The following is a 22,116-nucleotide window of genomic DNA, read 5'->3' on the forward strand; positions in this document are numbered from 1 at the left end:
GACAAAAAGGCACCAGTGGGGTAGCACAAAGTGAAAAATACTGGAACTTTTATCCTTGCACAGTGGTGGAAGTCTCTTAATGTGACCACTTCTGCCACAAGAAGACTATAAAAAATCTTGGATGCTGAGCTACCAAAAAAGTAAGGTAAATTTGGTGAGAAAAATTATGATCTGTTGAAAAATTTAAGAAGGCCAAATCTGGGCCACACATGAGTGTTACAGAAAAAAAATAAACCTATCTGCAAGTTGCAGAAAGCCCAAGATAGGAAATTAATGTAAGAACCTGTCCTGGGATAGTAAAACCATAGGTATCCCACCACACAGCCACAATGTCAAAACCACAATATAAAAATACTTCCACAGCCCAGGGTACAAGAGACTTCCCCAAAGAAAAAGAAAAACAAAAATATATAAAATAAAATAAAAATTGTCCACCACATAAAATGGATTAATATGGACAGTGAAAACACACACACGCACACAAACAGTATTATTAATAATCCCAGGAACTTGAGATACTGGGACAATAAGAAGAAAATTAAAAAATAATAATGAATAAAATTATTAAGACAAAACATTAAACAGGAACTTAAATGATCAAAATATACTATACAAAAACAAACAAACAAAATTAAAACTTTCCTAAAAATTAAAAATATTGTTCAAAATTTACTGAGTTAATAAAAGAGCAAAATAAACTCAATTGAAAAGAAAATGAGCAAGAAGGTAGATTTGTGGAAGTAATCTAGAATGTGATACAGAGATGAAAGATATAAAAAGAGAAACTGAATGAAACATATCATACAATGATAAAAGTCTATGATATTTCAAGGGAAAAGCAACATCAATAGAAAGAATGCAAAGGGACCATAATTGAAAAGGCAATGTCTAGAGAGTCTTCAAAACTAAATAAAAATATACATTCTTTTTTAGAAAAACATGAACTAGCTCTAAAACAAAATTGCATTTAGAGATAAATTACTGAAACCACAGAACTATTAGGCAAAGAAAAATAATCTTAGAAACACCAAGTTTGAAGGGCAAATTATCCTCAAAGAATAAAAAGTACATGAATGGGGAATTTCTCATCAGGGATACATAAAATATTAGGTATAAATTTAGGCAAAAAAATAGAAGCCATGTACACTGAAAACTGCAAAACATTGCTAAGACAAATTAAAGAAAACATGGAGAAGTATACCATTCCTGGATCAAACAACTTAATGGTGGTAGAAGGTAATATTTTCCAAGTTGATCTACGATTCAATTAAAATGCAATCAAAAGCAAAGATAGCTTTTTTTTTTTCAAAAACAGCCAGATTGATTCCAAAATTCATACTGCTATAATTAAACTCATATAAATTAAACCCATATAAAAAATGGGATCTTTCCCTGTTTGGTATTGCAGAGCCAATACATGAAACCAAAAGTGAGCATCAAGCAGAACAAGCTTTATTCCACGGCCAAAGAATGGAGAAGCGGGAGCAAGGCTCACAAACCAATTCTCCACTAAAAAGGGGTGAGGTGATTAAAATACAGGGTTTCTCTAATAATAGGGACCTTAAAAGTGAGGACATTGAAAGTGAGGGGAGAAATATTCATGTGTATTTTGGAAATGGGCAGTGAACTCACAACCAGAGTGTCACCTTTCTTTTGTCCATTATGGGTTCTTCTGGTCATTTTTATGGCAATTGTCAGCTGTCATGGTGCTGGTGGGAATGTCATTTCCATGGAAATAAGATTATAATAAAATCTGAGATATTTTTGAAGTCATTTGGTTGACTGTCTTGGCTGTAAACAGTCTCAGCTGGTCTGGTTATAAAGGGAAATTTTACTGCAGGCATCTTGTTTCTTAGATAAGTAGAGTTAGAATGGGGTAGAAATTCAGTTATGTCATGGAGGAATTATAATGGGTGACAATATAGGAATGCAAAGGAGTTATTTTGTTTATGGTGAAACCCTTTTTGTCCTCAACTGAATCTAACCTTCTAGGACAAGTCTTAGATTTCAGAGGCTTTCTAAGGGTAGTTAGTTAATCTCTGTGATTATCATTTTATTCCCATAGGAAGAACACTGAGACTCCCCTAAAACTTCCAAGAAGCCAACAATTGCCACTAGAGGCTGCTTACTTTATGTGTCTTATTGTCTGGATGCAGTAATATGACGAGTTTCAGTTGCCTACCTGAGAGTCAGTTTCCAGAGGAAGGAATTCAGGTAAGACAGATGTAAGTTTCAAGTTTTAAGACCAGGGAAGGTCAAATTCTATGTTTATTCAAAAATTTAAATATTGGTTTTATGGGATAGTTGGGCCAATTTCAGTGCCCCTTTCCACTGATCAGTTCCTTAATCACGAGGAATCTAGTCATCCATCGTCTGGCTCCTTTATGCTGAAGAGGGGCAACATGGGATAATGATGAAAAATGAAAATGTCACACCTATAATTATAAGTACTCGTGAATACCTGCTTGCCATCTGGCTTATTGGAACACCATGATCTGCATACATTTATTTTGGTTTTAGAACAACCTTTTAAGCCATATTGAACTAGGGTGATTAATAACACAGGAAAGCCAAATTTTAAAACACCAGAGAATATGAAGTGGATCTTCCAGGGAATTCAAGAGAGCAATCCTCAGCCTACTAGAAATTATTCCTGATTCATCACATCCCACATGGAAAAAAACCATGGTTGTGAAGAGAACAATAATAATCTGAAAAGTGCATGTTTCTTTTATAATTTCTTATCTAGGATCTTTTGCTAGTCTTTAACTTAAGGTTATATGACGGTTCACAAGACCATAACTATTTCCACTGGAAGGATGACAGCCAAGGATTTACCTGTGTCTGCAGATACCTGTATAAATTGGGTGAACAACTTGAGATTCTTGGGCCAGTAGAAAGTAACATGTTTTTCTTTCTTTTTTTTATTTTTATTTTTATTTTATTTATTTTTATTTATTTATTTATTTATTTTTTTTTCTTTTTTTCTTTTATCTTTTTTTTTTTTATTATACTTTAAGTTCTAGGGTACATGTGCATGACGTTTATATCATGTATAACTCCCCAATGCAATCCCTCCCTCCTCCCCCCTCCCCATGATAGGCCACAGTGTGTGATGTTCCCCTTCCCGAGTCCAAGTGATCTCATTGTTCAGTTCCCACCTATGAGTGAGAACATGCGGTGTTTGGTTTTCTCTTCTTGTGATAGTTTGCTAAGAACGATGGTTTCCAGCTGCATCCATGTCCCTACAAAGGACATTAACTCATCATTTTTTATGACTACATAGTATTCCATGGTGTATATGTGCCACATTTTCTTAATCCAGTCTGTCACAGATGGACATTTGGGTTGATTCCAAGTCTTTGCTATTGTGAATAGTGCCGCAATAAACATACGTGTGCATGTGTCTTTGTAGTAGAGTAATTTATAATCCTTTGGGTATATACCCAGTAGTGGGATGGCTGGGTCATATGGTACATCTAGTTCTAGATCCTTGAGGAATCGCCATACTGTTTTCCATAATGGTTGAACTAGTTTACAATCCCACCAACAGTGTAAAAGTGTTCCTATTTCTCCACATCCTCTCCAACACCTGTTGTTTCCTGACTTCTTAATGATTGCCATTCTAACTGGTGTGAGATGGTATCTCATTGTGTTTTGATTTGCATTTCTCTGATGGCGAGTGATGATGAGCATTTTTTCATGTGTCTGTTGGCTGTATGGATGTCTTCTTTTGAGAAATGTCTGTTCATATCCTTTCCCCACTTTTTGATGGGGTTGTTTGTTTTTTTCTTGTATATTTGTTTGAGTTCTTTGTAGATTCTGGATATTAGCCCTTTGTCAGATGAGTAGGTTGCAAAAATTTTCTCCCATTCTGTAGGTTGCCTGTTCACTCTGATGGTAGTTTCTTTTGCTGTGCAAAAGCTCTTTAGTTTAATTAGATCCCATGTGTCAACTTTGGCTTTTGCTGCCGTTGCTTTTGGTGTTTTAGACATGAAGTCCTTGCCCATGCCTATGTCCTGAATGGTACTACCTAGATTTTCTTCTAGGGTTTTTATGGTATTAGGTCTAACATTTAAGTCTCTAATCCATCTTGAATTAATTTTCGTATAAGGGGTAAGGAAAGGATCCAGTTTCAGCTTTCTACTTATGGCTAGCCAATTTTCCCAGCACCATTTATTAAATAGGGAATCCTTTCCCCATTTCTTGTTTCTCTCAGGTTTGTCAAAGATCAGATGGCTGTAGATGTGTGGTATTATTTCTGAGGACTCTGTTCTGTTCCGTTGGTCTATATCTCTGTTGTGGTACCAGTACCATGCTGTTTTGGTTACTGTAGCCTTGTAGTATAGTTTGAAGTCAGGTAGTGTGACGCCTCCAGCTTTGTCCTTTTGACTTAGGATTGTCTTGGCAATGCGGGCTCTTTTTTGGTTCCATATGAACTTTAAAGCAGTTTTTTCCAATTCTGTGAAGAAGTCATTGGTAGCTTGATGGGGATGGCATTGAATCTATAAATAACCTTGGGCAGTATGGCCATTTTCACGATATTGATTCTTCCTATCCATGAGCATGGTATGTTCTTCCATTTGTTTGTGTCCTCTTTGATTTCACTGAGCAGTGGTTTGTAGTTCTCCTTGAAGAGGTCCTTTACATCCCTTGTAAGCTGGATTCCTAGGTATTTGATTCTCTTTGAAGCAATTGTGAATGGAAGTTCATTCCTGATTTGGCTCTTTGCTTGTGTGTTACTGGTGTATAAGAATGCTTGTGATTTTTGCACATTAATTTTGTATCCTGAGACTTTGCTGAAGTTGCTTATCAGCTTAAGGAGATTTTGGGCTGAGAGGATGGGGTTTTCTAAATATACAATCATGTCATCTGCAAACAGGGACAATTTGACTTCTTCTTTACCTAACTGGATACCCTTGATTTCTTTCTCTTGCCTGATTGCCCTAGCCAGAACTTCCAACACTATGTTGAATAGGAGTGGTGAGAGAGGGCATCCCTGTCTTGTGCCAGTTTTCAAAGGGAATTTTTCCAGTTTTTGCCCATTCAGTATGATATTAGCTGTGGGTTTGTCATAAATAGCTCTTATTATTTTGAGGTACGTTCCATCAATACCAAATTTATTGAGCGTTTTTAGCATAAAGGGCTGTTGAATTTTGTCAAAAGCCTTTTCTGCATCTATTGAGATAATCATGTGGTTCTTGTCTTTGGTTCTGTTTATATGCTGGATTACGTTTATTGATTTGCGAATGTTGAACCAGCCTTGCATCCCAGGGATGAAGCCCACTTGATCATGGTGGATAAGCTTTTTGATGTGCTGCTGAATCCGGTTTGCCAGTATTTTATTGAGGATTTTTGCATCGATGTTCATCAGGGATATTGGTCTAAAATTCTCTTTTTTTGTTGTGTCTCTGCCAGGCTTTGGTATCAGGATGATGTTGGCCTCATAAAAAGAGTTAGGGAGGATTCCCTCTTTTTCTATTGATTGAAATAGTTTCAGAAGGAATGGTACCAGCTCCTCCTTGTACCTCTGGTAGAATTCAGCTGTGAATCCATCTGGTCCTGGACTTTTTTTGGTGGGTAGGCTATTAATTGTTGCCTGAATTTCAGAGCCTGCTATTAGTCTATTCAGGGATTCAACTTCTTCCTGGTTTAGTCTTGGGAGAGTGTAAGTGTCCAGGAAATTATCCATTTCTTCTAGATTTTCTAGTTGATTTGCATAGAGGCATTTATAGTATTCTCTGATGGTTGTTTGTATTTCTGTGGGGTCGGTGGTGATATCCCCTTTATCATTTTTTATTGCGTCTATTTGATTCCTCTCTCTTTCTTCTTTATTAGTCTAGCTAGCGGTCTGTCAATTTTGTTGATCTTTTCAAAAAACCAACTCCTGGATTCATTGATTTTTTGGAGGGTTTTTTGTGTCTCTATCTCCTTCAGTTCTGCTCTGACCTTAGTTATTTCTTGCCTTCTGCTAGCTTTTGAATGTGTTTGCTCTTGCCTCTCTAGTTCTTTTAATTGTGATGTTAGAGTGTCCATTTTAGATCTCTCCTGCTTTCTCTTGTGGGCATTTAGTGCTATAAATTTCCCTCTACACACTGCTTTAAATGTGTCCCAGAGATTCTTGTATGTTGTATCTTTGTTGTCATTGGTTTCAAAGAACATCTTTATTTCTGCTTTCATTTCGTTATGTACCCAGTAGTCATTCAGGAGCAGGTTGTTCAGTTTCCATGTAGTTGAGCGGTTTTGATTGAGTTTCTTACTCCTGAGTTCTAGTTTGATTGCACTGTGGTCTGAGAGACAGTTTGTTATAATTTCTGTTCTTGTACATTTGCTGAGGAGTGCTTTACTTCCAATTATGTGGTCAATTTTGGAATAAGTGCGATGTGGTGCTGAGAAGAATGTATATTCTGTTGATTTGGGGTGGAGAGTTCTATAGATGTCTATTAGGTCCGCTTGGTGCAGAGATGAGTTCAATTCCTGGATATCCTTGTTAACTTTCTGTCTCGTTGATCTGTCTAATGTTGACAGTGGAGTGTTGAAGTCTCCCATTATTATTGTATGGGAGTCTAAGTCTCTTTGTAGGTCTCTAAGGACTTGCTTTATGAATCTGGGTGCTCCTGTATTGGGTGCATATATATTTAGGAGAGTTAGCTCTTCCTGTTGAATTGATCCCTTTACCATTATGTAATGGCCTTCTTTGTCTCTTTTGATCTTTGATGGTTTAAAGTCTGTTTTATCCGAGACTAGGATTGCAACCCCTGCTTTTTTTTGTTCTCCATTTGCTTGGTAGATCTTCCTCCATCCCTTTATTTTGAGCCTATGTATGTCTCTGCATGTGAGATGGGTCTCCTGAATACAGCAGACTGATGGGTCTTGACTCTTGATCCAGTTTGCCAGTCTGTGTCTTTTAATTGGAGCATTTAGTCCATTGGCATTTAAGGTTAATATTGTTATGTGTGAACTTGATCCTGTCATTATTATATTAACTGGTTATTTTGCTCGTCAGTTGATGCAGTTTCTTCCTAGCCTCGATGGTCTTTACATTTTGGCATGTTTTTGCAATGGCTGGTACCGCTTGTTCCTTTCCATGTTTAGGGCTTCCTTCAGGGTCTCTTGTAAGGCAGGCCTGGTGGTGACAAAATCTCTAAGCATTTGCTTATCTGTAAAGGATTTTATTTCTCCTTCACTGATGAAGCTTAGTTTGGTGGATATGAAATTCTCGGTTGAAAATTCTTTTCTTTAAGAACGTTGAATATTGGCCCCCACTCTCTTCTGGCTTGGAGAGTTTCTGCCGAGAGGTCTGCTGTTATTCTGATGGGCTTCCCTTTGTGGGTAACCCGACCTTTCTCTCTGGCTGCCCTTAAGATTTTTTCCTTCATTTCAACGTTGGTGAATCTGGCAATTATGTGTCTTGGAGTTGCTCTTCTGGAGGAGTATCTTTGTGGCGTTCTCTGTATTTCCTGAATTTGAATGTTGGCCTGCCCTACTAGGTTGGGGAAGTTCTCCTGGATGATATCCTGAAGAGTGTTTTCCAACTTGGTTCCATTTTCCCCCTCACTTTCAGGCACCCCAATCAGACGTAGACTTGGTCTTTTTACATAATCCCATACTTCTTGCAGGCTTTGTTCATTCTTTTTCTTCTTTTTTCTTTTGGTTTCTCTTCTCGCTTCATTTCATTCATTTGATCCTCAATCGCTGATACTCTTTCTTCCAGTTGATCGAGTCGGTTACTGAAGCTTGTGCATTTGTCACGTATTTCTCGTGTCATGGTTTTCATGTCTGTCATTTCATTTATGATCTTCTCTGCATTAATTAGTCTAGCTGTCAATTCTTCCACTTTTTTTTCAAGATTTTTAGTTTCTTTGCGCTGGGTACGTAATTCCTCCTTTAGCTCTGAGAGGTTTGATGGACTGAAGCCTTCTTCTCTCATCTCGTCAAAGTCATTCTCTGACCAGCTTTGATCCATTGCTGGCGATGGGCTGCGCTCCTTTGCAGGGGGAGATGCGCTCTTATTTTTTGAATTTCCAGCTTTTCTGCCCTGCTTCTTCCCCATCTTTGTGGTTTTATCTGTCTCTGGACTTTGATGATGGTGACGTACTGATGGGGTTTTGGTATAGGTGTCCTTCCTGTTTGATAGTTTTCCGTCTGACAGTCAGAAGGACTGTCTGTTGGTCTTTTGGAGATTGCTTGAGGTCCACTCCAGACCCTGTTTGCCTGGGTATCAGCAGCAGAGGTTGCCGAAGATAGACTATTGCTGAACAGCGAGTGTACCTGTCTGATTCTTTCTTTGGAAGTTTCCTCTCAGGGGTGACGCCACCCTGTGAGGTGTGGGGTGTCAGACTGCCCCTAGTGGGGGATGTCTCCCAGCTAGGCTACTCAGGGGTCAGGGACCCACCTGAGCAGGCAGTCTGTCCGTTCTCAGATCTCAACCTCCGCGTTAGGAGATCCACGCCTCTCCCCAAAGCTGTCAGACAGAGTCGTTCGCGTCTGCACCGGCCCCCGCTCTTTCCCCTAACGGACTGCAGCTGTGCGCTGTCCGCAGAGGTAGAGTCTACAGAGACAGGCAGGCTTCCTTGAGCTGCTGTGAGCTCCACCCAGTTCGAGCTTCCCAGCGGCTTTGTTTACCTACTTAAGCCTCAGCAATGGCGGGCACCCCTCCCCCAGCCTCGCTGCTGCCTTGCGGATAGATCGCCGCAGACTGCTGTGTTAGCAGTGAGGGAGGCTCCGTGGGCGTGGGACCCTCCCGGCCAGGTGTGGGATATATTCTCCTGGTGTGCCTGTTTCCTTAAAGCGCAGTATTGGGGTGGGAGTTACCCGATTTTCCAGGTGTTGTGTGTCTCAGTTCCCCTGGCTAGGAAAAGGGATTCCCTTCCTGCTTCAGCTCACGCTGGTCAGGCTGCAGCAGCTGACCAGCACTGATTGTCCGGCACTCCCTAGAGAGATGACCCCAGTACCTCAGTTGAAAATGCAGAAATCACCGGTCTTCTGTGTCGCTCGCGCTGGGAGTTGGAGACTGGAGCTGTTCCTATTCGGCCATCTTGCTCCACCCCCTCGAAAGTAACATGTTTTTCTTATCACACATCAGGAACCCTGTAAAGATATCTTGTAGACAAGGTAAAAGGCTAGTCTTTCCAAAGAAGCTTTTATCAGTGGTATAGAGTAAATCTAAGTTCCTCATAGCAATCTGTTCATATGTGAAAATATGTCGTTCAGTTAAAGCCTTTGTAAAATAACTAGTGCCTCCAATTGATTCCTGTTATAAAAGAAAACAGACTCTTATTGAACTTATGCAAATAACTAAATTGCCATAATACTTACAGTTTCCAAATTCTGAATAAATCAAGTAGAGAGAGAAATATGCTTCAAATTTTGTATACAAGAACGTATACTCTACCCAATTGCTAATGGCTATGAGTAACTCAAAAGGAAAAAAGTGACCAGCTGGTGGCTCATACCTGTAATCTCAGTACTTTCAGAGGCTGAAGTGCAAAGATTGCTTAAGCTCAGGAGTTTGAGACCAGCCTGAGCAACTTGGTAAGACTCTGTCTCTACCAAAAGAAAGAAAAAAAAATTAGCCAGGCATGGTAGCACATGTTTGTAGTCCCAGCTACTTGGGAAGCTGAGGTGGGTGGATGACTTGAGGTTGGGAGTTTGAGGCTGTGGTGAGCCCTGATTGTGCCACTGTACTCCAGCCTGGAAAGCAGAGTGTGACCATGTCTCAAAAAAAAAAAACCAAAAAAAATCAAAAGAAGAAGGAGAAGAAGAAGAAGAAGAAGAAGAAGAAGAAGAAGAGAAAAGAGAGAGAGAGAGACAGAGAGAAAGAAAGAAAGCGAGAGAAAGAAAGAAGAAGAAGAAGAAAAGAAGAAGAAGAAGAGAAGAAGAAGAAGAGAAGAAGAAGAAGAAGAAAGAAAGAAAGAAAAGAATGGAAGGAAGAAAGAGGGAAAGAGAGAAAGAGAGAAAGAAAGAAAGAAAGAAAGAAAGAAAGAAAGAAAGAAAAGAATGGAAGGAAGAAAGAGGGAAAGAGAGAAAGAGAGAAAGAAAGAAAGAAGAAAGGAAGAAAGGAAGGAAGGAAGGAAGGAAGGAAGGAAGGGAGGGAAAGAGAAAGAAAGGAAAAGAAAAAAGAAAAGGGAAAAGAAAAGAGAGGAAGGAAGGAAGGAAGGAAGGAAACAAACGAAGGGAGAAAGAAAAATGGTTTCTTGACTCTGAAAAACAAAACAAAAGAAAAAACTTCTATTAGTACAGCTCATACAATTAATCCCTGTTCTGCTCAATATGGCGACTCATGAACACATTAGCTCTCTAATGACAGTCCTAGGATTTTTCTCTCTTGTCAAAATGTCATGATCTCCAAAGTTATTGGAAACCTTCATTCAGTAGTCCTTTTCATGAATTCCCGTAAAGAAGCACGTTTTGGCTGTAGCTGATTAAAAACTACTTTTTTTGGGAAGAATCAAAGTAAAACAGTAAGTCAGCCATGGTTAAAAACACAATAGACAAAGAAATTTGGTTATTTCTGTGGCATACAACAATTTAACTAATAATCATAATTATTTCTGGTAACATATACTAAGACATACCAGAATTTTAGGAATTTTATACAGTTTTGAAACACATATTAATACACACACACACATACATATATATATTCCAAAGAAAGGATATATCATTTCATATTTGACAATGCTTTCCTGTATAATTTTAACATAGTAAATAAGACTAATATGGTCCTCTTAGACTTCCAGGGCCGCTAAAGTTAATTTTAATATAACTTTCTAAAGAATTCCATCTAATTTTAATCACTTTGCTCATTGGATAAAATTTCCATAAATCTTTTATAACCTTTTACAATTTTCAACTAAAAAGTAGATGAATGCTTGATGAATAACAGGGAATTCTTGAATACCCTGTTATTCCAGCGCAGGTGCCCAGATGCATCAGTGTGGTTTTAACATTAATGTTTCATTTATAGAAAAACACTGAAATATTTTTATTCCTAAAAATCAGCTCTTACAATCTCACTTGTCCAACTCTTTTGCAATAGTTCCTGGGCCTAAAAGGATTGGATAGTTTTAATTTCTGACCCTGTTTCTCACAAACTGATTTATTTTGATTGTAGTCTTCTTCCCATTCTGAAGATGAGGCTTTGACTGGAACCAATGTTCAAGATTTAACAGGAGTTGATTTCTTTTTCAGATCCAGGAAAGAAAGCTCTGACTTAACAGCACAAGGACATTAAAAGCAATAAAAAAATTACACGGACGTAAAAAACCTAATTCTTTTCTATCTCAGTTTTTTGAAGCAATTAAAAAACCAATAGGAATTATCTTGATAAAATGTAAAATATGTTTCTTATACCAGTTACCAAAAAAGCAAAGAAATACCTTCTGCAATGTGATGGTTTCTCTTTATGGCTAGCCTCTTTAGGCTTGCCATAAGTCAAACCTAATGAACAATTTAGACATAAAGTGAAAGTCAAATGATGAACATTTTAGCCTTACCACGAAAAGTCAAGACTATAGAATCAAGTTATAATTAAGGAAAATACAGCTTCCCTAGACCTTCAAGATAGTTTAGTGTCAGACCACAATAGCAGTTAGAATCAGAGGAATAAAATTATAGGAGGTGAGAAAAAAATTGAATGACTTGGGCCTTTTCAAGTGGAGAAAAAATAAAAGGTCAAAGCAGAAAGATACATTAGAGATGCACTTCTGAAAGGTAAATCAGAGAAGTTTTCAGAAAGAGATTATAGAATCAAAATGAAAATCTTTTGTAATTTTATTAAGAATAATAAAAATTTTAAGTAAACTTTGTTTTAACATAGGGGAAGAATCTTAGAAAGACTCTTGTAAATAATTCCTCTTAAATTATACCCAAATTAATCACATACAAAATTTCTTTTACAAATTCTTTTTTCACCAACTTTATTATTATGTACACAGGCCATCTACAACATGCTTGGACCTTCTAATTTGGCACATTTTATATGAAGAATTATATGTTAACTAGAATTCTTACTTTTAGTAACTTTAAATTTTAGTGAAAAATCTAAGAAGCAAGAAATCCTGAACTGTCTGTGAGATACTGGCATTTTATAGATGAAAGTACTTCACAAATTTTTAGAAACATGCTTTCTCATATCATAATCCATTCTTAATTGGAAATGACCAAGACATTCAATGAGCCTCTATTACTGAATTTAAAATAATTTTTGAGATTTTAAATTACCCAAAAACTTTACCTACAAGCATTTATACCATTTATATGTACTCAATTTATTCATTTTTATCAGTTTATTTAGATTACTTCTGAAAACTGAGATATTAGAAAAAGCTAGTCACCATTTCAAGTTATTTCCTTGTTAACCATTTTTTCTAGTCTCTACTTCTCAGCTATGTATCAGATTTTTACCAATTTATCAGATATTATCAGATATTTACCAAATTTTAACTTAAAGTTAAGCATGTGGGTACACTCATGAAAACTTAGAATATTTCATTAAACCAACATTATTAGTTATATTTATTTTTAAAAAGTTACACATATTGGCCAGGAGTGGTGGCTCACACCTGTAATCCCAGCACTTTGGGAGGCCGAGGCAGGTGGATCACAAGGTCAGGAGTTCGAGACCAGCCTGACAACATGGTGAAAACCCATCTCTACTAAAAATAAGAAAATTAGCTGGGTGTGGTGGCTCACACCTGTAATCCCGGCTACTCAGGAAGCTGAGGCAGGAGAATTGCTTGAACCCAGGAGGCAGAGTTTGCAATGAGCCAAGATCATGCCATTGCATGCCAGCCTGGGCAACAGAGGAAGATTCTGTCTCAAAAAATTAAATAAATAAATAAAGTACATATATAATGATCTCATTTTGTTCTTAGCTGAATTTACAGTCTTATAAACTTTTGCTGAACCTCGACACTTTAAAATATCTGGGAGAGGTAAATGTAAAATAATCAGTTAAGCCAGACAAAAACATGCTGACAAATTCTGAAGACATTTCTATTTGTATTTTACCATTAATATTGAAGTCAGCTTGTTCATTAAAGATTTACTTAAGTCAGGTAAACCTGAAAAATGCTTAGACTTGTTTAGTTAATGTATGAGTGCTCTTTTATTTATGAACCCATTTGGTACCCTGTAAACACAACACATAACATGGACATGCACACACATATACCAAGATCCAGTAGCTTTCAGCTCAGAATTCCAGCCATGAGATAACAGTTAAACTCACTGGTTTAGAAACATGTTAATATGGCTGACCTTTGCCCTGATTGGTCTTCCAGTTAAGGTTGTGAACTAAAATTTTGAGTAAAGCAGTTTTCATGGCAGTTCAATTTTTAAAAGCTAAAATTTTCCAGACTCCCAAGAACGCTGGAGCCAGATAACACCACAGAAGACCATCACGTTCTTATCGGGCCAACCCTGCCTAAAAGAGCAACATAAAAGCCTGGATACATGAAATTCCATCCTGATTTTCCTTTCAACTGGAAAATGAATCCAATTGAAAGACAGTGCTACAATTCATAAACCTTTCAAGGTCAGACAAAAAAGGGCCCATCCAGAGTAGTGTGGTCATAGACTTTCCCTTACTGCATTGGTCTACAACTATATTCAGATCAACCATGAAAAATGCATGCTAGCAGGCTGCACTTTTGAGATTGAATCCCAACCCCCATGACTACATCGACATACACACAATCACCAAAACATAATGCAACTCTGCAGCAACCAACAAGCCCCAAGAGTATCCAAACTGAAACAGTTGAAGGGCTTCCTCTTTCCATCAGCTAGTCTTGTTCAATGTACAACAGAAATTCCTTCAAGATCTCTCAAATTGAGAGGAGCCAATCCCACTGTCTGAACTCACAAATGATACTCACTTGTCTACATACCCACAAACAATTACTAACAAGCCCCAATAATGTGCAGACTGAAGCATTTAGAGTGCTTCCTTCATCAGATGGGCTTATTCAACCTGCAGATGAAAATTCCTCCAGAATTTCCCAAATTGAAAAGAGTAATTCTGACTGTCTGATATTCACAAAAGACAATCACCTATCCAGAGGTAAGCGTCACATTTCAAAGGATGTTCTTCCAAAGCACTCAAGAACACAGTTGCGGCTGGCAGTGGCAGGGCCAAATAGAGAGAGACTCAAATCCACCTCAGGCCAAAAATGGGCTGGCAGCTGCTTCGGAGGGCTTCCAAGATTGCCCTGACCCATGGGGTAGCCAAGCCATGATCAATGCATTCCTGGTCAGGGTACCAAAATCTATGGGCTTGGTCCTGTTGTTTACCTCACAGACAGCCAATCACTGAGACAATGAGCACTGTCAGAAAAAAAGGCTTTTAAGTTGGGTGACACCAGTGAGAGAAATGGAAGCCAAATCACAAATCTGTCTTTCCCAACTGACTAAAATTGAAGGTTTATATAGTGGAGAAGGAATATATGTGGAAGAAAACAGAAATTTGGGAAGACAAATGCAGAAATCATGAGATGAGGGGTCTGGCATCTAATTGTCTGGGTGTGGAGTTTCAGTTTCTTGCCTAAGGAAGGAACTCATGTAAGACAAATGTAAATTTCAAGTTTTAAGATCAGGGAGCGTCAGTTTCTATGTTTATTCATAACACCATAAATATTAGTTCTATGGGACAATTGGGCCAGTTTCCGAAGGATCAAGGTTGCAAAACTAAAGGAATGCTCTAAAGCAAGATTTAATAAACTACTGCCGGCAAGCAAAATCCCATCTGCCATGTGTTTTTGCGTAGTTCATGAGCTAAGAATAGTTTTCATGTTTTTAAATTGTTGGGAAAAATCAAAAGAAGAACACTATGTTGTAACACACAAAATTATATGAAATTTATATCTCAGTGTCCATAAATAAAGTTTTATTAAAACACAGCTACACACATTTATTTACATATTATCTAGGGTTGTTTTATGCTGTGATGATAGAGTTGAGTAGTTTCGACAGAGACTGTATGGCCTGCAAAACCTGAAATACATGCTATCTGACCATTTTCAAGAATAGATTGCAACTCCTGCTTTCAGGCAAGCTAACTCTGATAGGGAGGCAGAATCATCAGTTTAGACTCAACTCTGTGTGTGTGTGTGTGCGCGCGCACATAAGTGTAAGTAAGTGTAATGAGGCTAGCCAGTGAGAATACCTGAGGACACTATAGTTCTTTAGGGATGTTTTAAACATCTCTAAACATTATGCAAAACAGATTAGGGTCTTGGTATTCTAAGATTCTAATGCAAGTTTTTTCATTATCACTGTGGTGTGTTTTTATGTGCCATATACTAAGAAGCCCAGTGATTGCTAAACCTTACTAGGCTAAAAAAATTTTTTGGCATAAAAAAAGTTGGACATCTGGTTGCCTTTCATAATAATAATTGTTAACATTTAATAAGCAATCACTATGTTAATACTTTCCTCATAAAGACTCTGTGAAGTAATTTTACTGATGAAAGCATAGAGAAGTTGGGAATTTAAGCATGTAATTTGTAAATGACTGAGCCAGGATTCAAACTCAAGCTGTCTAAATGTGTGTCCGCCAATGTTAATGGTCTATTTCTTGTTGTATAGTGATATCGCTGAATGGGATATGCAGATGTGTCTTCCTTAATGACTACATCTAGAGCTAGTTCTCTTTCCTTAAATGTCTGAACATGAGACTGGCCTCCTGGGCCAGACATTTGTCCCAACTCCCCACCCCTAAAGTTTTTTTTAATTCCAGCTTGGTCATGTATGGAGAGCAGTGGTTGTCAAGGACTGCACATGAGTGCATACCAACTTTACTCATAATTATTATATACAGATTTTCCACAATGCTCTTGTGAACAGAAGTAAAAATCTCATTAGGTTTACAGCCAAGAATAAGCCAAAAATTTTTAAAGGGCACTTAAAATCTAAATTATTTGCTATTTTTGCTACCTTAAGGAAATAACAACACCCTTTATATTTTGTTGTATTACATGTATTATATAGTCAAAGAAAGAACACTTTGCTTTAGCAATCTAGAGAGAAAATTATGAAAATACAGATAGTATGAGAGCGCTTTGAGAAAGCATAAAATTTACAAAGTAAGGATTTTGTATTTACGTGACCCAAAAAGCAAAGTGAGAAGGAAGAGCTCAGCATCTCAGAGGAAACAATAGACTCCACACAAGTTTAGACTTGTAAACATTTTTTTTACAAAAACTGTGCCCTCAGAGGGCACAGTGAATGATGCTGTTTTTCCCTGCCTGAATGTAAAACCTATTGAGAGACAGAGAGAGGGGAGTCAGGGACAGACCATTTTTATGAAGGTGATATTGAAAAATATACTCTTTGTGTGGGCAGTATTTCCTAATAATGATTCCTAAAATTATATGAATATACACACCCAGTTACAGTCACTACTGAACAAACACAGACCTTCTCAGGTCTCCCTGTAAAATTAACAGCATGGATTAGTGAGGGCAGAACCTCTACTTTTTGGTAGTGAGAGGTGACAACGTGCTGGTAGCCCTCACTTGCTCTCAGGGCCTCCTTGACCTCTGAGTCTGCTCAAGCCACGCTTGAGGAACCCTTCAGCCTGCCACTGCACTGTGGGAGCCCCTCTCTGGGCTGGCCCAGGCCAGAGTCAGCTCCCTCTGCTTGTTGGGAGATATGGAGGGAGAGGCGTCGGTGGGAACTGGGGCTGTGGGAGGTGCTCACAGGCCAGTGCAAGTTCCCACGAGCACGGGCTCTGCAGGCCGCACACTCAGAGTGGCCGGCCAGCTCTGCTGGCCCAGGGCAGTGAGGGGCTTAGCACCTGGGCCAGCACCTGCGGAGGGTGCGCCCAGTCCCCTGGCACTGCTGGCCCACCCACCCTGTGCTAGAATTCTCAGTGGGCCTCTGCCACCTCCCTGTGGGACAGGGCTTGCGACCTGCAGCCGGCCATGCTGGAGCCCCCCCTCCGTGGTGGGCTCCTGCATGGCAGGAACCTCCCCAATGGTCGCAGCTCCCTGCTCTGCCGTGCTCGGTCCCATCTACCGCCCAAGGGCTGAGGAGTGCAGGCGCATGGCTCAGGATTGGCTGGCAGCTCTGCCTGTGGAGAGCTATGTGGAGCCAGCTGGGCTCCTGAGCTGGGTGGGGACTTGGAGAACCTTTATGTCTAGCTAAAGGATTGTAACTGTACCAATCAGCACTCTGTGTCTAGCTCAAGGTTTGTAAATGCACCAATCGGCACCCTGTGTCTAACTCAAGGTTTGTAAATGCACCAGTCAGTGCTCTGTGTCTAGTTAATCTGCTGAGGACTTGGGGAACTTTTATGTTTATCTAGAGGATTGTAATTGCACAAATCAGCACTCTGTGTCTAGCTCAGGGATTGTAAATACACCAATCAGCACCCTGTCAAAACGGACCAATCAGCTCTCTGTAAAATGGACTAATCAGCAGGATTTGGGTGGGGCCAGATAAGGGAATAAAAGCAGGCTGCGGAGTCAGCAGCAGCAACATGCTCGTGACCCCTTTCACACTGTGAAAGCTTTGTTCTTTTGCTCTTTGCAATAAATCTTGCTGCTGCTCACTCTTTGGGTCTGCAATACCTTTATGAAATGTAGCACTCCCCACAAAGGTCTGCATCTTCACTCTTGAGGCCGGGGAGACCATGAACCCCCCAGGAGGAGTGAACAACTCCCGAGGGGAGGAATGAACAACTCCAGTCGTGCTGCCTTAGAAGCTGTAATACCAGGAAGGTCTGCAGCTTCACTCCTGAAGCCAGCGAGACCATGAACCCACCAGAAGGAAGAATCTCCAAACACGTCCAAATATCAGAAGGAAGAAACTCCATACACACCATCTTTAAGAACTACAACACTCACCGTGAGGGTCCACGGCTTCATTCTTGAAGTCAATGAGTCCAAGAACCCACCAGTTCCGGATACAGTGGTCTCTTGGCTATCTGAGGGAATCCTGCAGGGAGAAATGTTGCAGGGAGCGGGAAGGATTTTCTTTCCCTAATTCATGAATTACATAACTCATTTCACCTCCTTCTGTGTGAGAGACATAATTGGTGGGACAAGATGCTAAGAATTAAAAAGAATCTCTGACAATGAGCAAATAAAGAGTTGATAGTCCCCTTCCTCCCCTATTTTCAACAGTGCTTATTGGAATATAGAGTTCTTAAAGAAAAGAAAAAAGAAAAAAAAAAGACTGCTGCTATGTGTTTTTTGGAGGTTGTAGTTGAGTTAGATATTTGAAATAATGAAAAGAAATTCACTATCATAAAGTAAAAGAAAATAAAAATGAGGAAAAATATATATGTTCCAAAAGCTCCAAAGAAAGTCTGTTCTTCATATAAAAGAAAAAGAGATGATTTGGTGGCTTCAGGCTTTGTTATAACAGGGCACATCTCTGTGGTCTTACTCCATCAAGGACAAGAGTTATGTCTGTCTTTGATACACCATTTGCACTTAGTTGGAAACTGAAGAATACTCACTGGATTAATGAGTGTATCCTGGAACTGTGGATATACTGTTCTAAGGCTTTGAATCAGCAAAAATCATAATACATGTCAAATTAACTAAAATGTAACTGTGCTCAGTGGAATGAAAAGACACCTAGACTTATATTTCTATTACTTTTATTTACTAAGTATTCTTAAGGTCCTTTCCACATTCAAGGTTCCACATTAGGCATTGAAAGGGATATCATTATGACCAAGACATAGTGCTCTGTTCCTCACTAAGAGACTGAGTTATAGGGATTTAAGAAAAGAATATAAGGATCAACTACTTATAAGGAGGAAATGACCGAGAAAATTATACAAAAGAAGACAGAGATTCAAAACTAGTAAAAAAAAAGAAGAGGGCATCTACTTACATTTTATTTTATCTATCTTTTCACATGGGGTTAGAATAAAAATGGGTAAAAATATCTTTTTTCAAAAAGAGTTATTTTTGCTATTTGTAAAATTGTCTATCAAAATGAATTAAAGTAGTTCAAAAAGTTCTAATTTAAAGGCAAATACCACAGTGTTATAGTGAATAGAACGCAACTCATATACATTCTTCAAAGTATGAATAAATCATGCTGCTTAACTATATCTGTACTCCTATTTTCGAGTGTGTGTTGTCAAACAAAATTTCCTTCAAAAGCATTACTCAGTTAAGAGTATATTATCGAGGCACAGCGGACACCAGGACTCCAAGATGGCGTCAGTCGTACCAATGAAGGACAAGAAACTTCTAGAGGTCAAACTGGGGGAGTTGCCAAGCTGGATCTTGATGCGGGACTTCAGCCCTAGTGGCATTCTCGGAGCATTTCAAAGAGGTTACTACCAGTACTACAACAAGTACATTAACGTGAGGAAGGGGAGCATCTCGGGGATTACCGTGGTGCTGGCATGCTACGTGCTCTTCAACTACTGCTTTTCCTACAAGCATCTCAAGCATGAGCGGCTCCGCAAATACTACTGAAGAGGACATGCTCTGCACCACCCCCCGACCCCGTGACCTTGGCCTGAGCCCTTCCGTGAGGAACACAATCTCGATCGTTGCTGAATCCTTTCATGTCCTAATGGGAATTAACCTCCAAATAAAAGATGACTCGTAAAAAAAAAAAAGAGTATATTATCTTTTATCAGTGATCTAATACTAGATAGACAACTACCATTAAAATAACTTCTGTACAGTCATTTGATTTAAGAAAATAAGTCCTCAGATTCACATGAATATTGTGAATATCGACCATTATTGATGACTCTGATAGTCATGAATGTTCTAAATAATACCAAATCTAAAGGATATTTTTATAGTATTCATGTTCTTGTGCCTCAACAGCATTTAACATTGTAGGCTGTTCCTGTCTTACTGAAAAACTGTTTTTCCTTGATATTTTGACACCATACTCTCTTGTGCCTCTTTCTACCAGACTACTCATGGTGCCTTCATTGCCTTCTTATCTCCTTCCACCTTGTCTTTCCCCATTAGTGTTTTTCAACTTTTAGTGTTTTTCAACTTTAGTCCTAGGCCTGTTCTATTATCACCAATGGGTTCTCTCCCTAGAAAAACTTACCTATACTCATGACTTCAGTGACCCTCTGGACCTTTGATATCTCTCCTGAGTTCATATGTAGTCACCTCTTGATATCCATGGGTATTTGGTTCCAAGATCCCTGTGGATACAAAAATCCAAGGATGTTCAACTATCTCATATAAAATGGTGCACTATTTGCAAATAGCCTACTCATACACTTTAAATTATCTGTAGATTTCTTATAACAGCCATTCTGACCTGTTTGGCACCAAGGACTGGTTTTGTGGAAGACAGTTTTTCCACAGACGGAAATGAGGGGGTGGTTTTAGGATGATTCAAGTGCATTACATTTATTGTGCACTTTATTTCTGTTATTATTACATTGTAATATATAATTACATAATCATATAATCATATAACTCACCATAATCTGGTATCAGTGGGAGCCCTGAGCTTGTTTTCCTGCAACTAGATGGTCCCATCTGCGGGTGACGGGAGACAGTGACAGATCATTAGGCATTAGATTCTCAGAAGGAGTGTGCAACCTAGATCCCTCACATTAGCAATTCACAATAGGGTTTGCACTGCTATGAGAATCTAATGCCGCTGTTGCTCTGAAGGGAGGCGGAGTTCAGGCAGTAATCTGAGTGGTGGAGAGAAGCTGTAAACAACAGATGACGCTGCACTCACTAGCCTGCTGCTCACCTCCTGCTGTGCATCCTGGTACAGTCTGTGGCCTGGGGTTGGGGCTTCTTGTCTTATGATATCAAATACAATGCCACAATGCCTACACATCAATTCACTTGCATGGATTCAACATAGTAATTGGCGGTCAAGAATTCAAGTTTCGCTTTGGTAAGTATGTGGAATGCTTTTGCCCCCAGTACTACATTTTTGATCCACAGTGGTTGAATCCATGAATGCAAAACTCATGGATGCAGACAACCAACTGTATATATAATCACCTGCATAATTGAAATATCATTTGTAAATTCTAAACTCATCTGAAACCCAACATGTCAAAATTAAATGCATAATATTCTACTAACCTGTTTTTCTTCTAGTTGTTTCTGTCTCAGTGAATGGACTGTCCATCCATATGGGTTCACAAATAAAAAACCTAGAAGTCATACATGCTAGTTCCTCTGCATTATTTGTGATATAAAATCAATAAAAAGGCCTTGTTCTCCCCCAAAGAGCACAAAATTAAAAGTAGCTATTTTAAAAGTTAACAAAAATAAGGATAAAACATAGGATATTACTGGAGAAATGACTGTATACTGAAAGTTGGTGAGAATAACATACAAGTTTTTCCTGCATTATTATTCAATCATTTTATACCCATTTGTAACAAAGGATACACAGAATCAAACATATATATGTGGCTCTCTGAAAGAGAAATATCTCCCCAATTGCATTTAGGGTTTCTCTGAAAAAGTGGCATAGTACTTACCAGGATGTGCCTTTAAAAACAGACATTGTTTCTCTCAATGCCAATGGATAGGTCTGCTTTGAATCATCACTTATTATCAAAAATGCATTTGGACATTAGTGTTTAGAATGCTCTTCTAACTTAAGCTTGTTCCCCAAATAGGGTGGGTGTACTAGCTCTGGGAACAAATTAAAAGGTTTTAGCTTGTTTGTGTTCTTTTCCAGAGAACAGGCTTCTGAAAAAGATACATTTTCAATTCTTTGTAAACTACGAGATAATGCACCTGGAGTAACTATTCTGGTACTTTTAGAATTAGCTGGGCAAGCCTTGTTAGTGCCTTAAGAGATTTTTAATTATATAGTTTATTGCAGTAATTGCTTTATTTTATAGAGCACTTACTTCCTATAAGTGCACTTTGTGTATGTGGCAACTGTTGTTCCTTTAATTATAAGGTTAAGTATCATATAATTACAGGGTAAATACACAGTTATTTCTGACTTGTGTGCCAAAGTGTTTAGGTAACTTAGTATTTGTACAAAGGAACCAAACGGTGCTTAGGAATCTACCCTTTGATTCCCATATAAAATAATCTTCAGCACAAAATTCTGCCATGTGGTGTATTATTTTTCCTTTTGAATCACTCCCAAGTGCCAGACCAAAGTACACTTTTATGAAAT

General features: G+C 38.7%; 1 protein-coding gene across 1 annotated transcript; it reads left to right on the plus strand.

The window, feature by feature from the left end:
• Window positions 1-19,158: 19,158 nt before the first annotated feature.
• On the plus strand, window positions 19,159-19,594 carry LOC117078912 (ATP synthase subunit f, mitochondrial-like). The gene has a single exon (XM_033202449.1). It carries the CDS (start codon window positions 19,182-19,184, stop codon window positions 19,446-19,448), a length of 267 nt encoding a protein of 88 aa, XP_033058340.1. The 5' UTR covers window positions 19,159-19,181; the 3' UTR covers window positions 19,449-19,594.
• Window positions 19,595-22,116: the final 2,522 nt, after the last annotated feature.

Source organism: Trachypithecus francoisi, unplaced genomic scaffold (assembly GCF_009764315.1).
Source record: "Trachypithecus francoisi isolate TF-2019V2 unplaced genomic scaffold, Tfra_2.0 Lachesis_group7, whole genome shotgun sequence".
Taxonomy (NCBI): Eukaryota; Metazoa; Chordata; class Mammalia; order Primates; family Cercopithecidae; genus Trachypithecus; species Trachypithecus francoisi.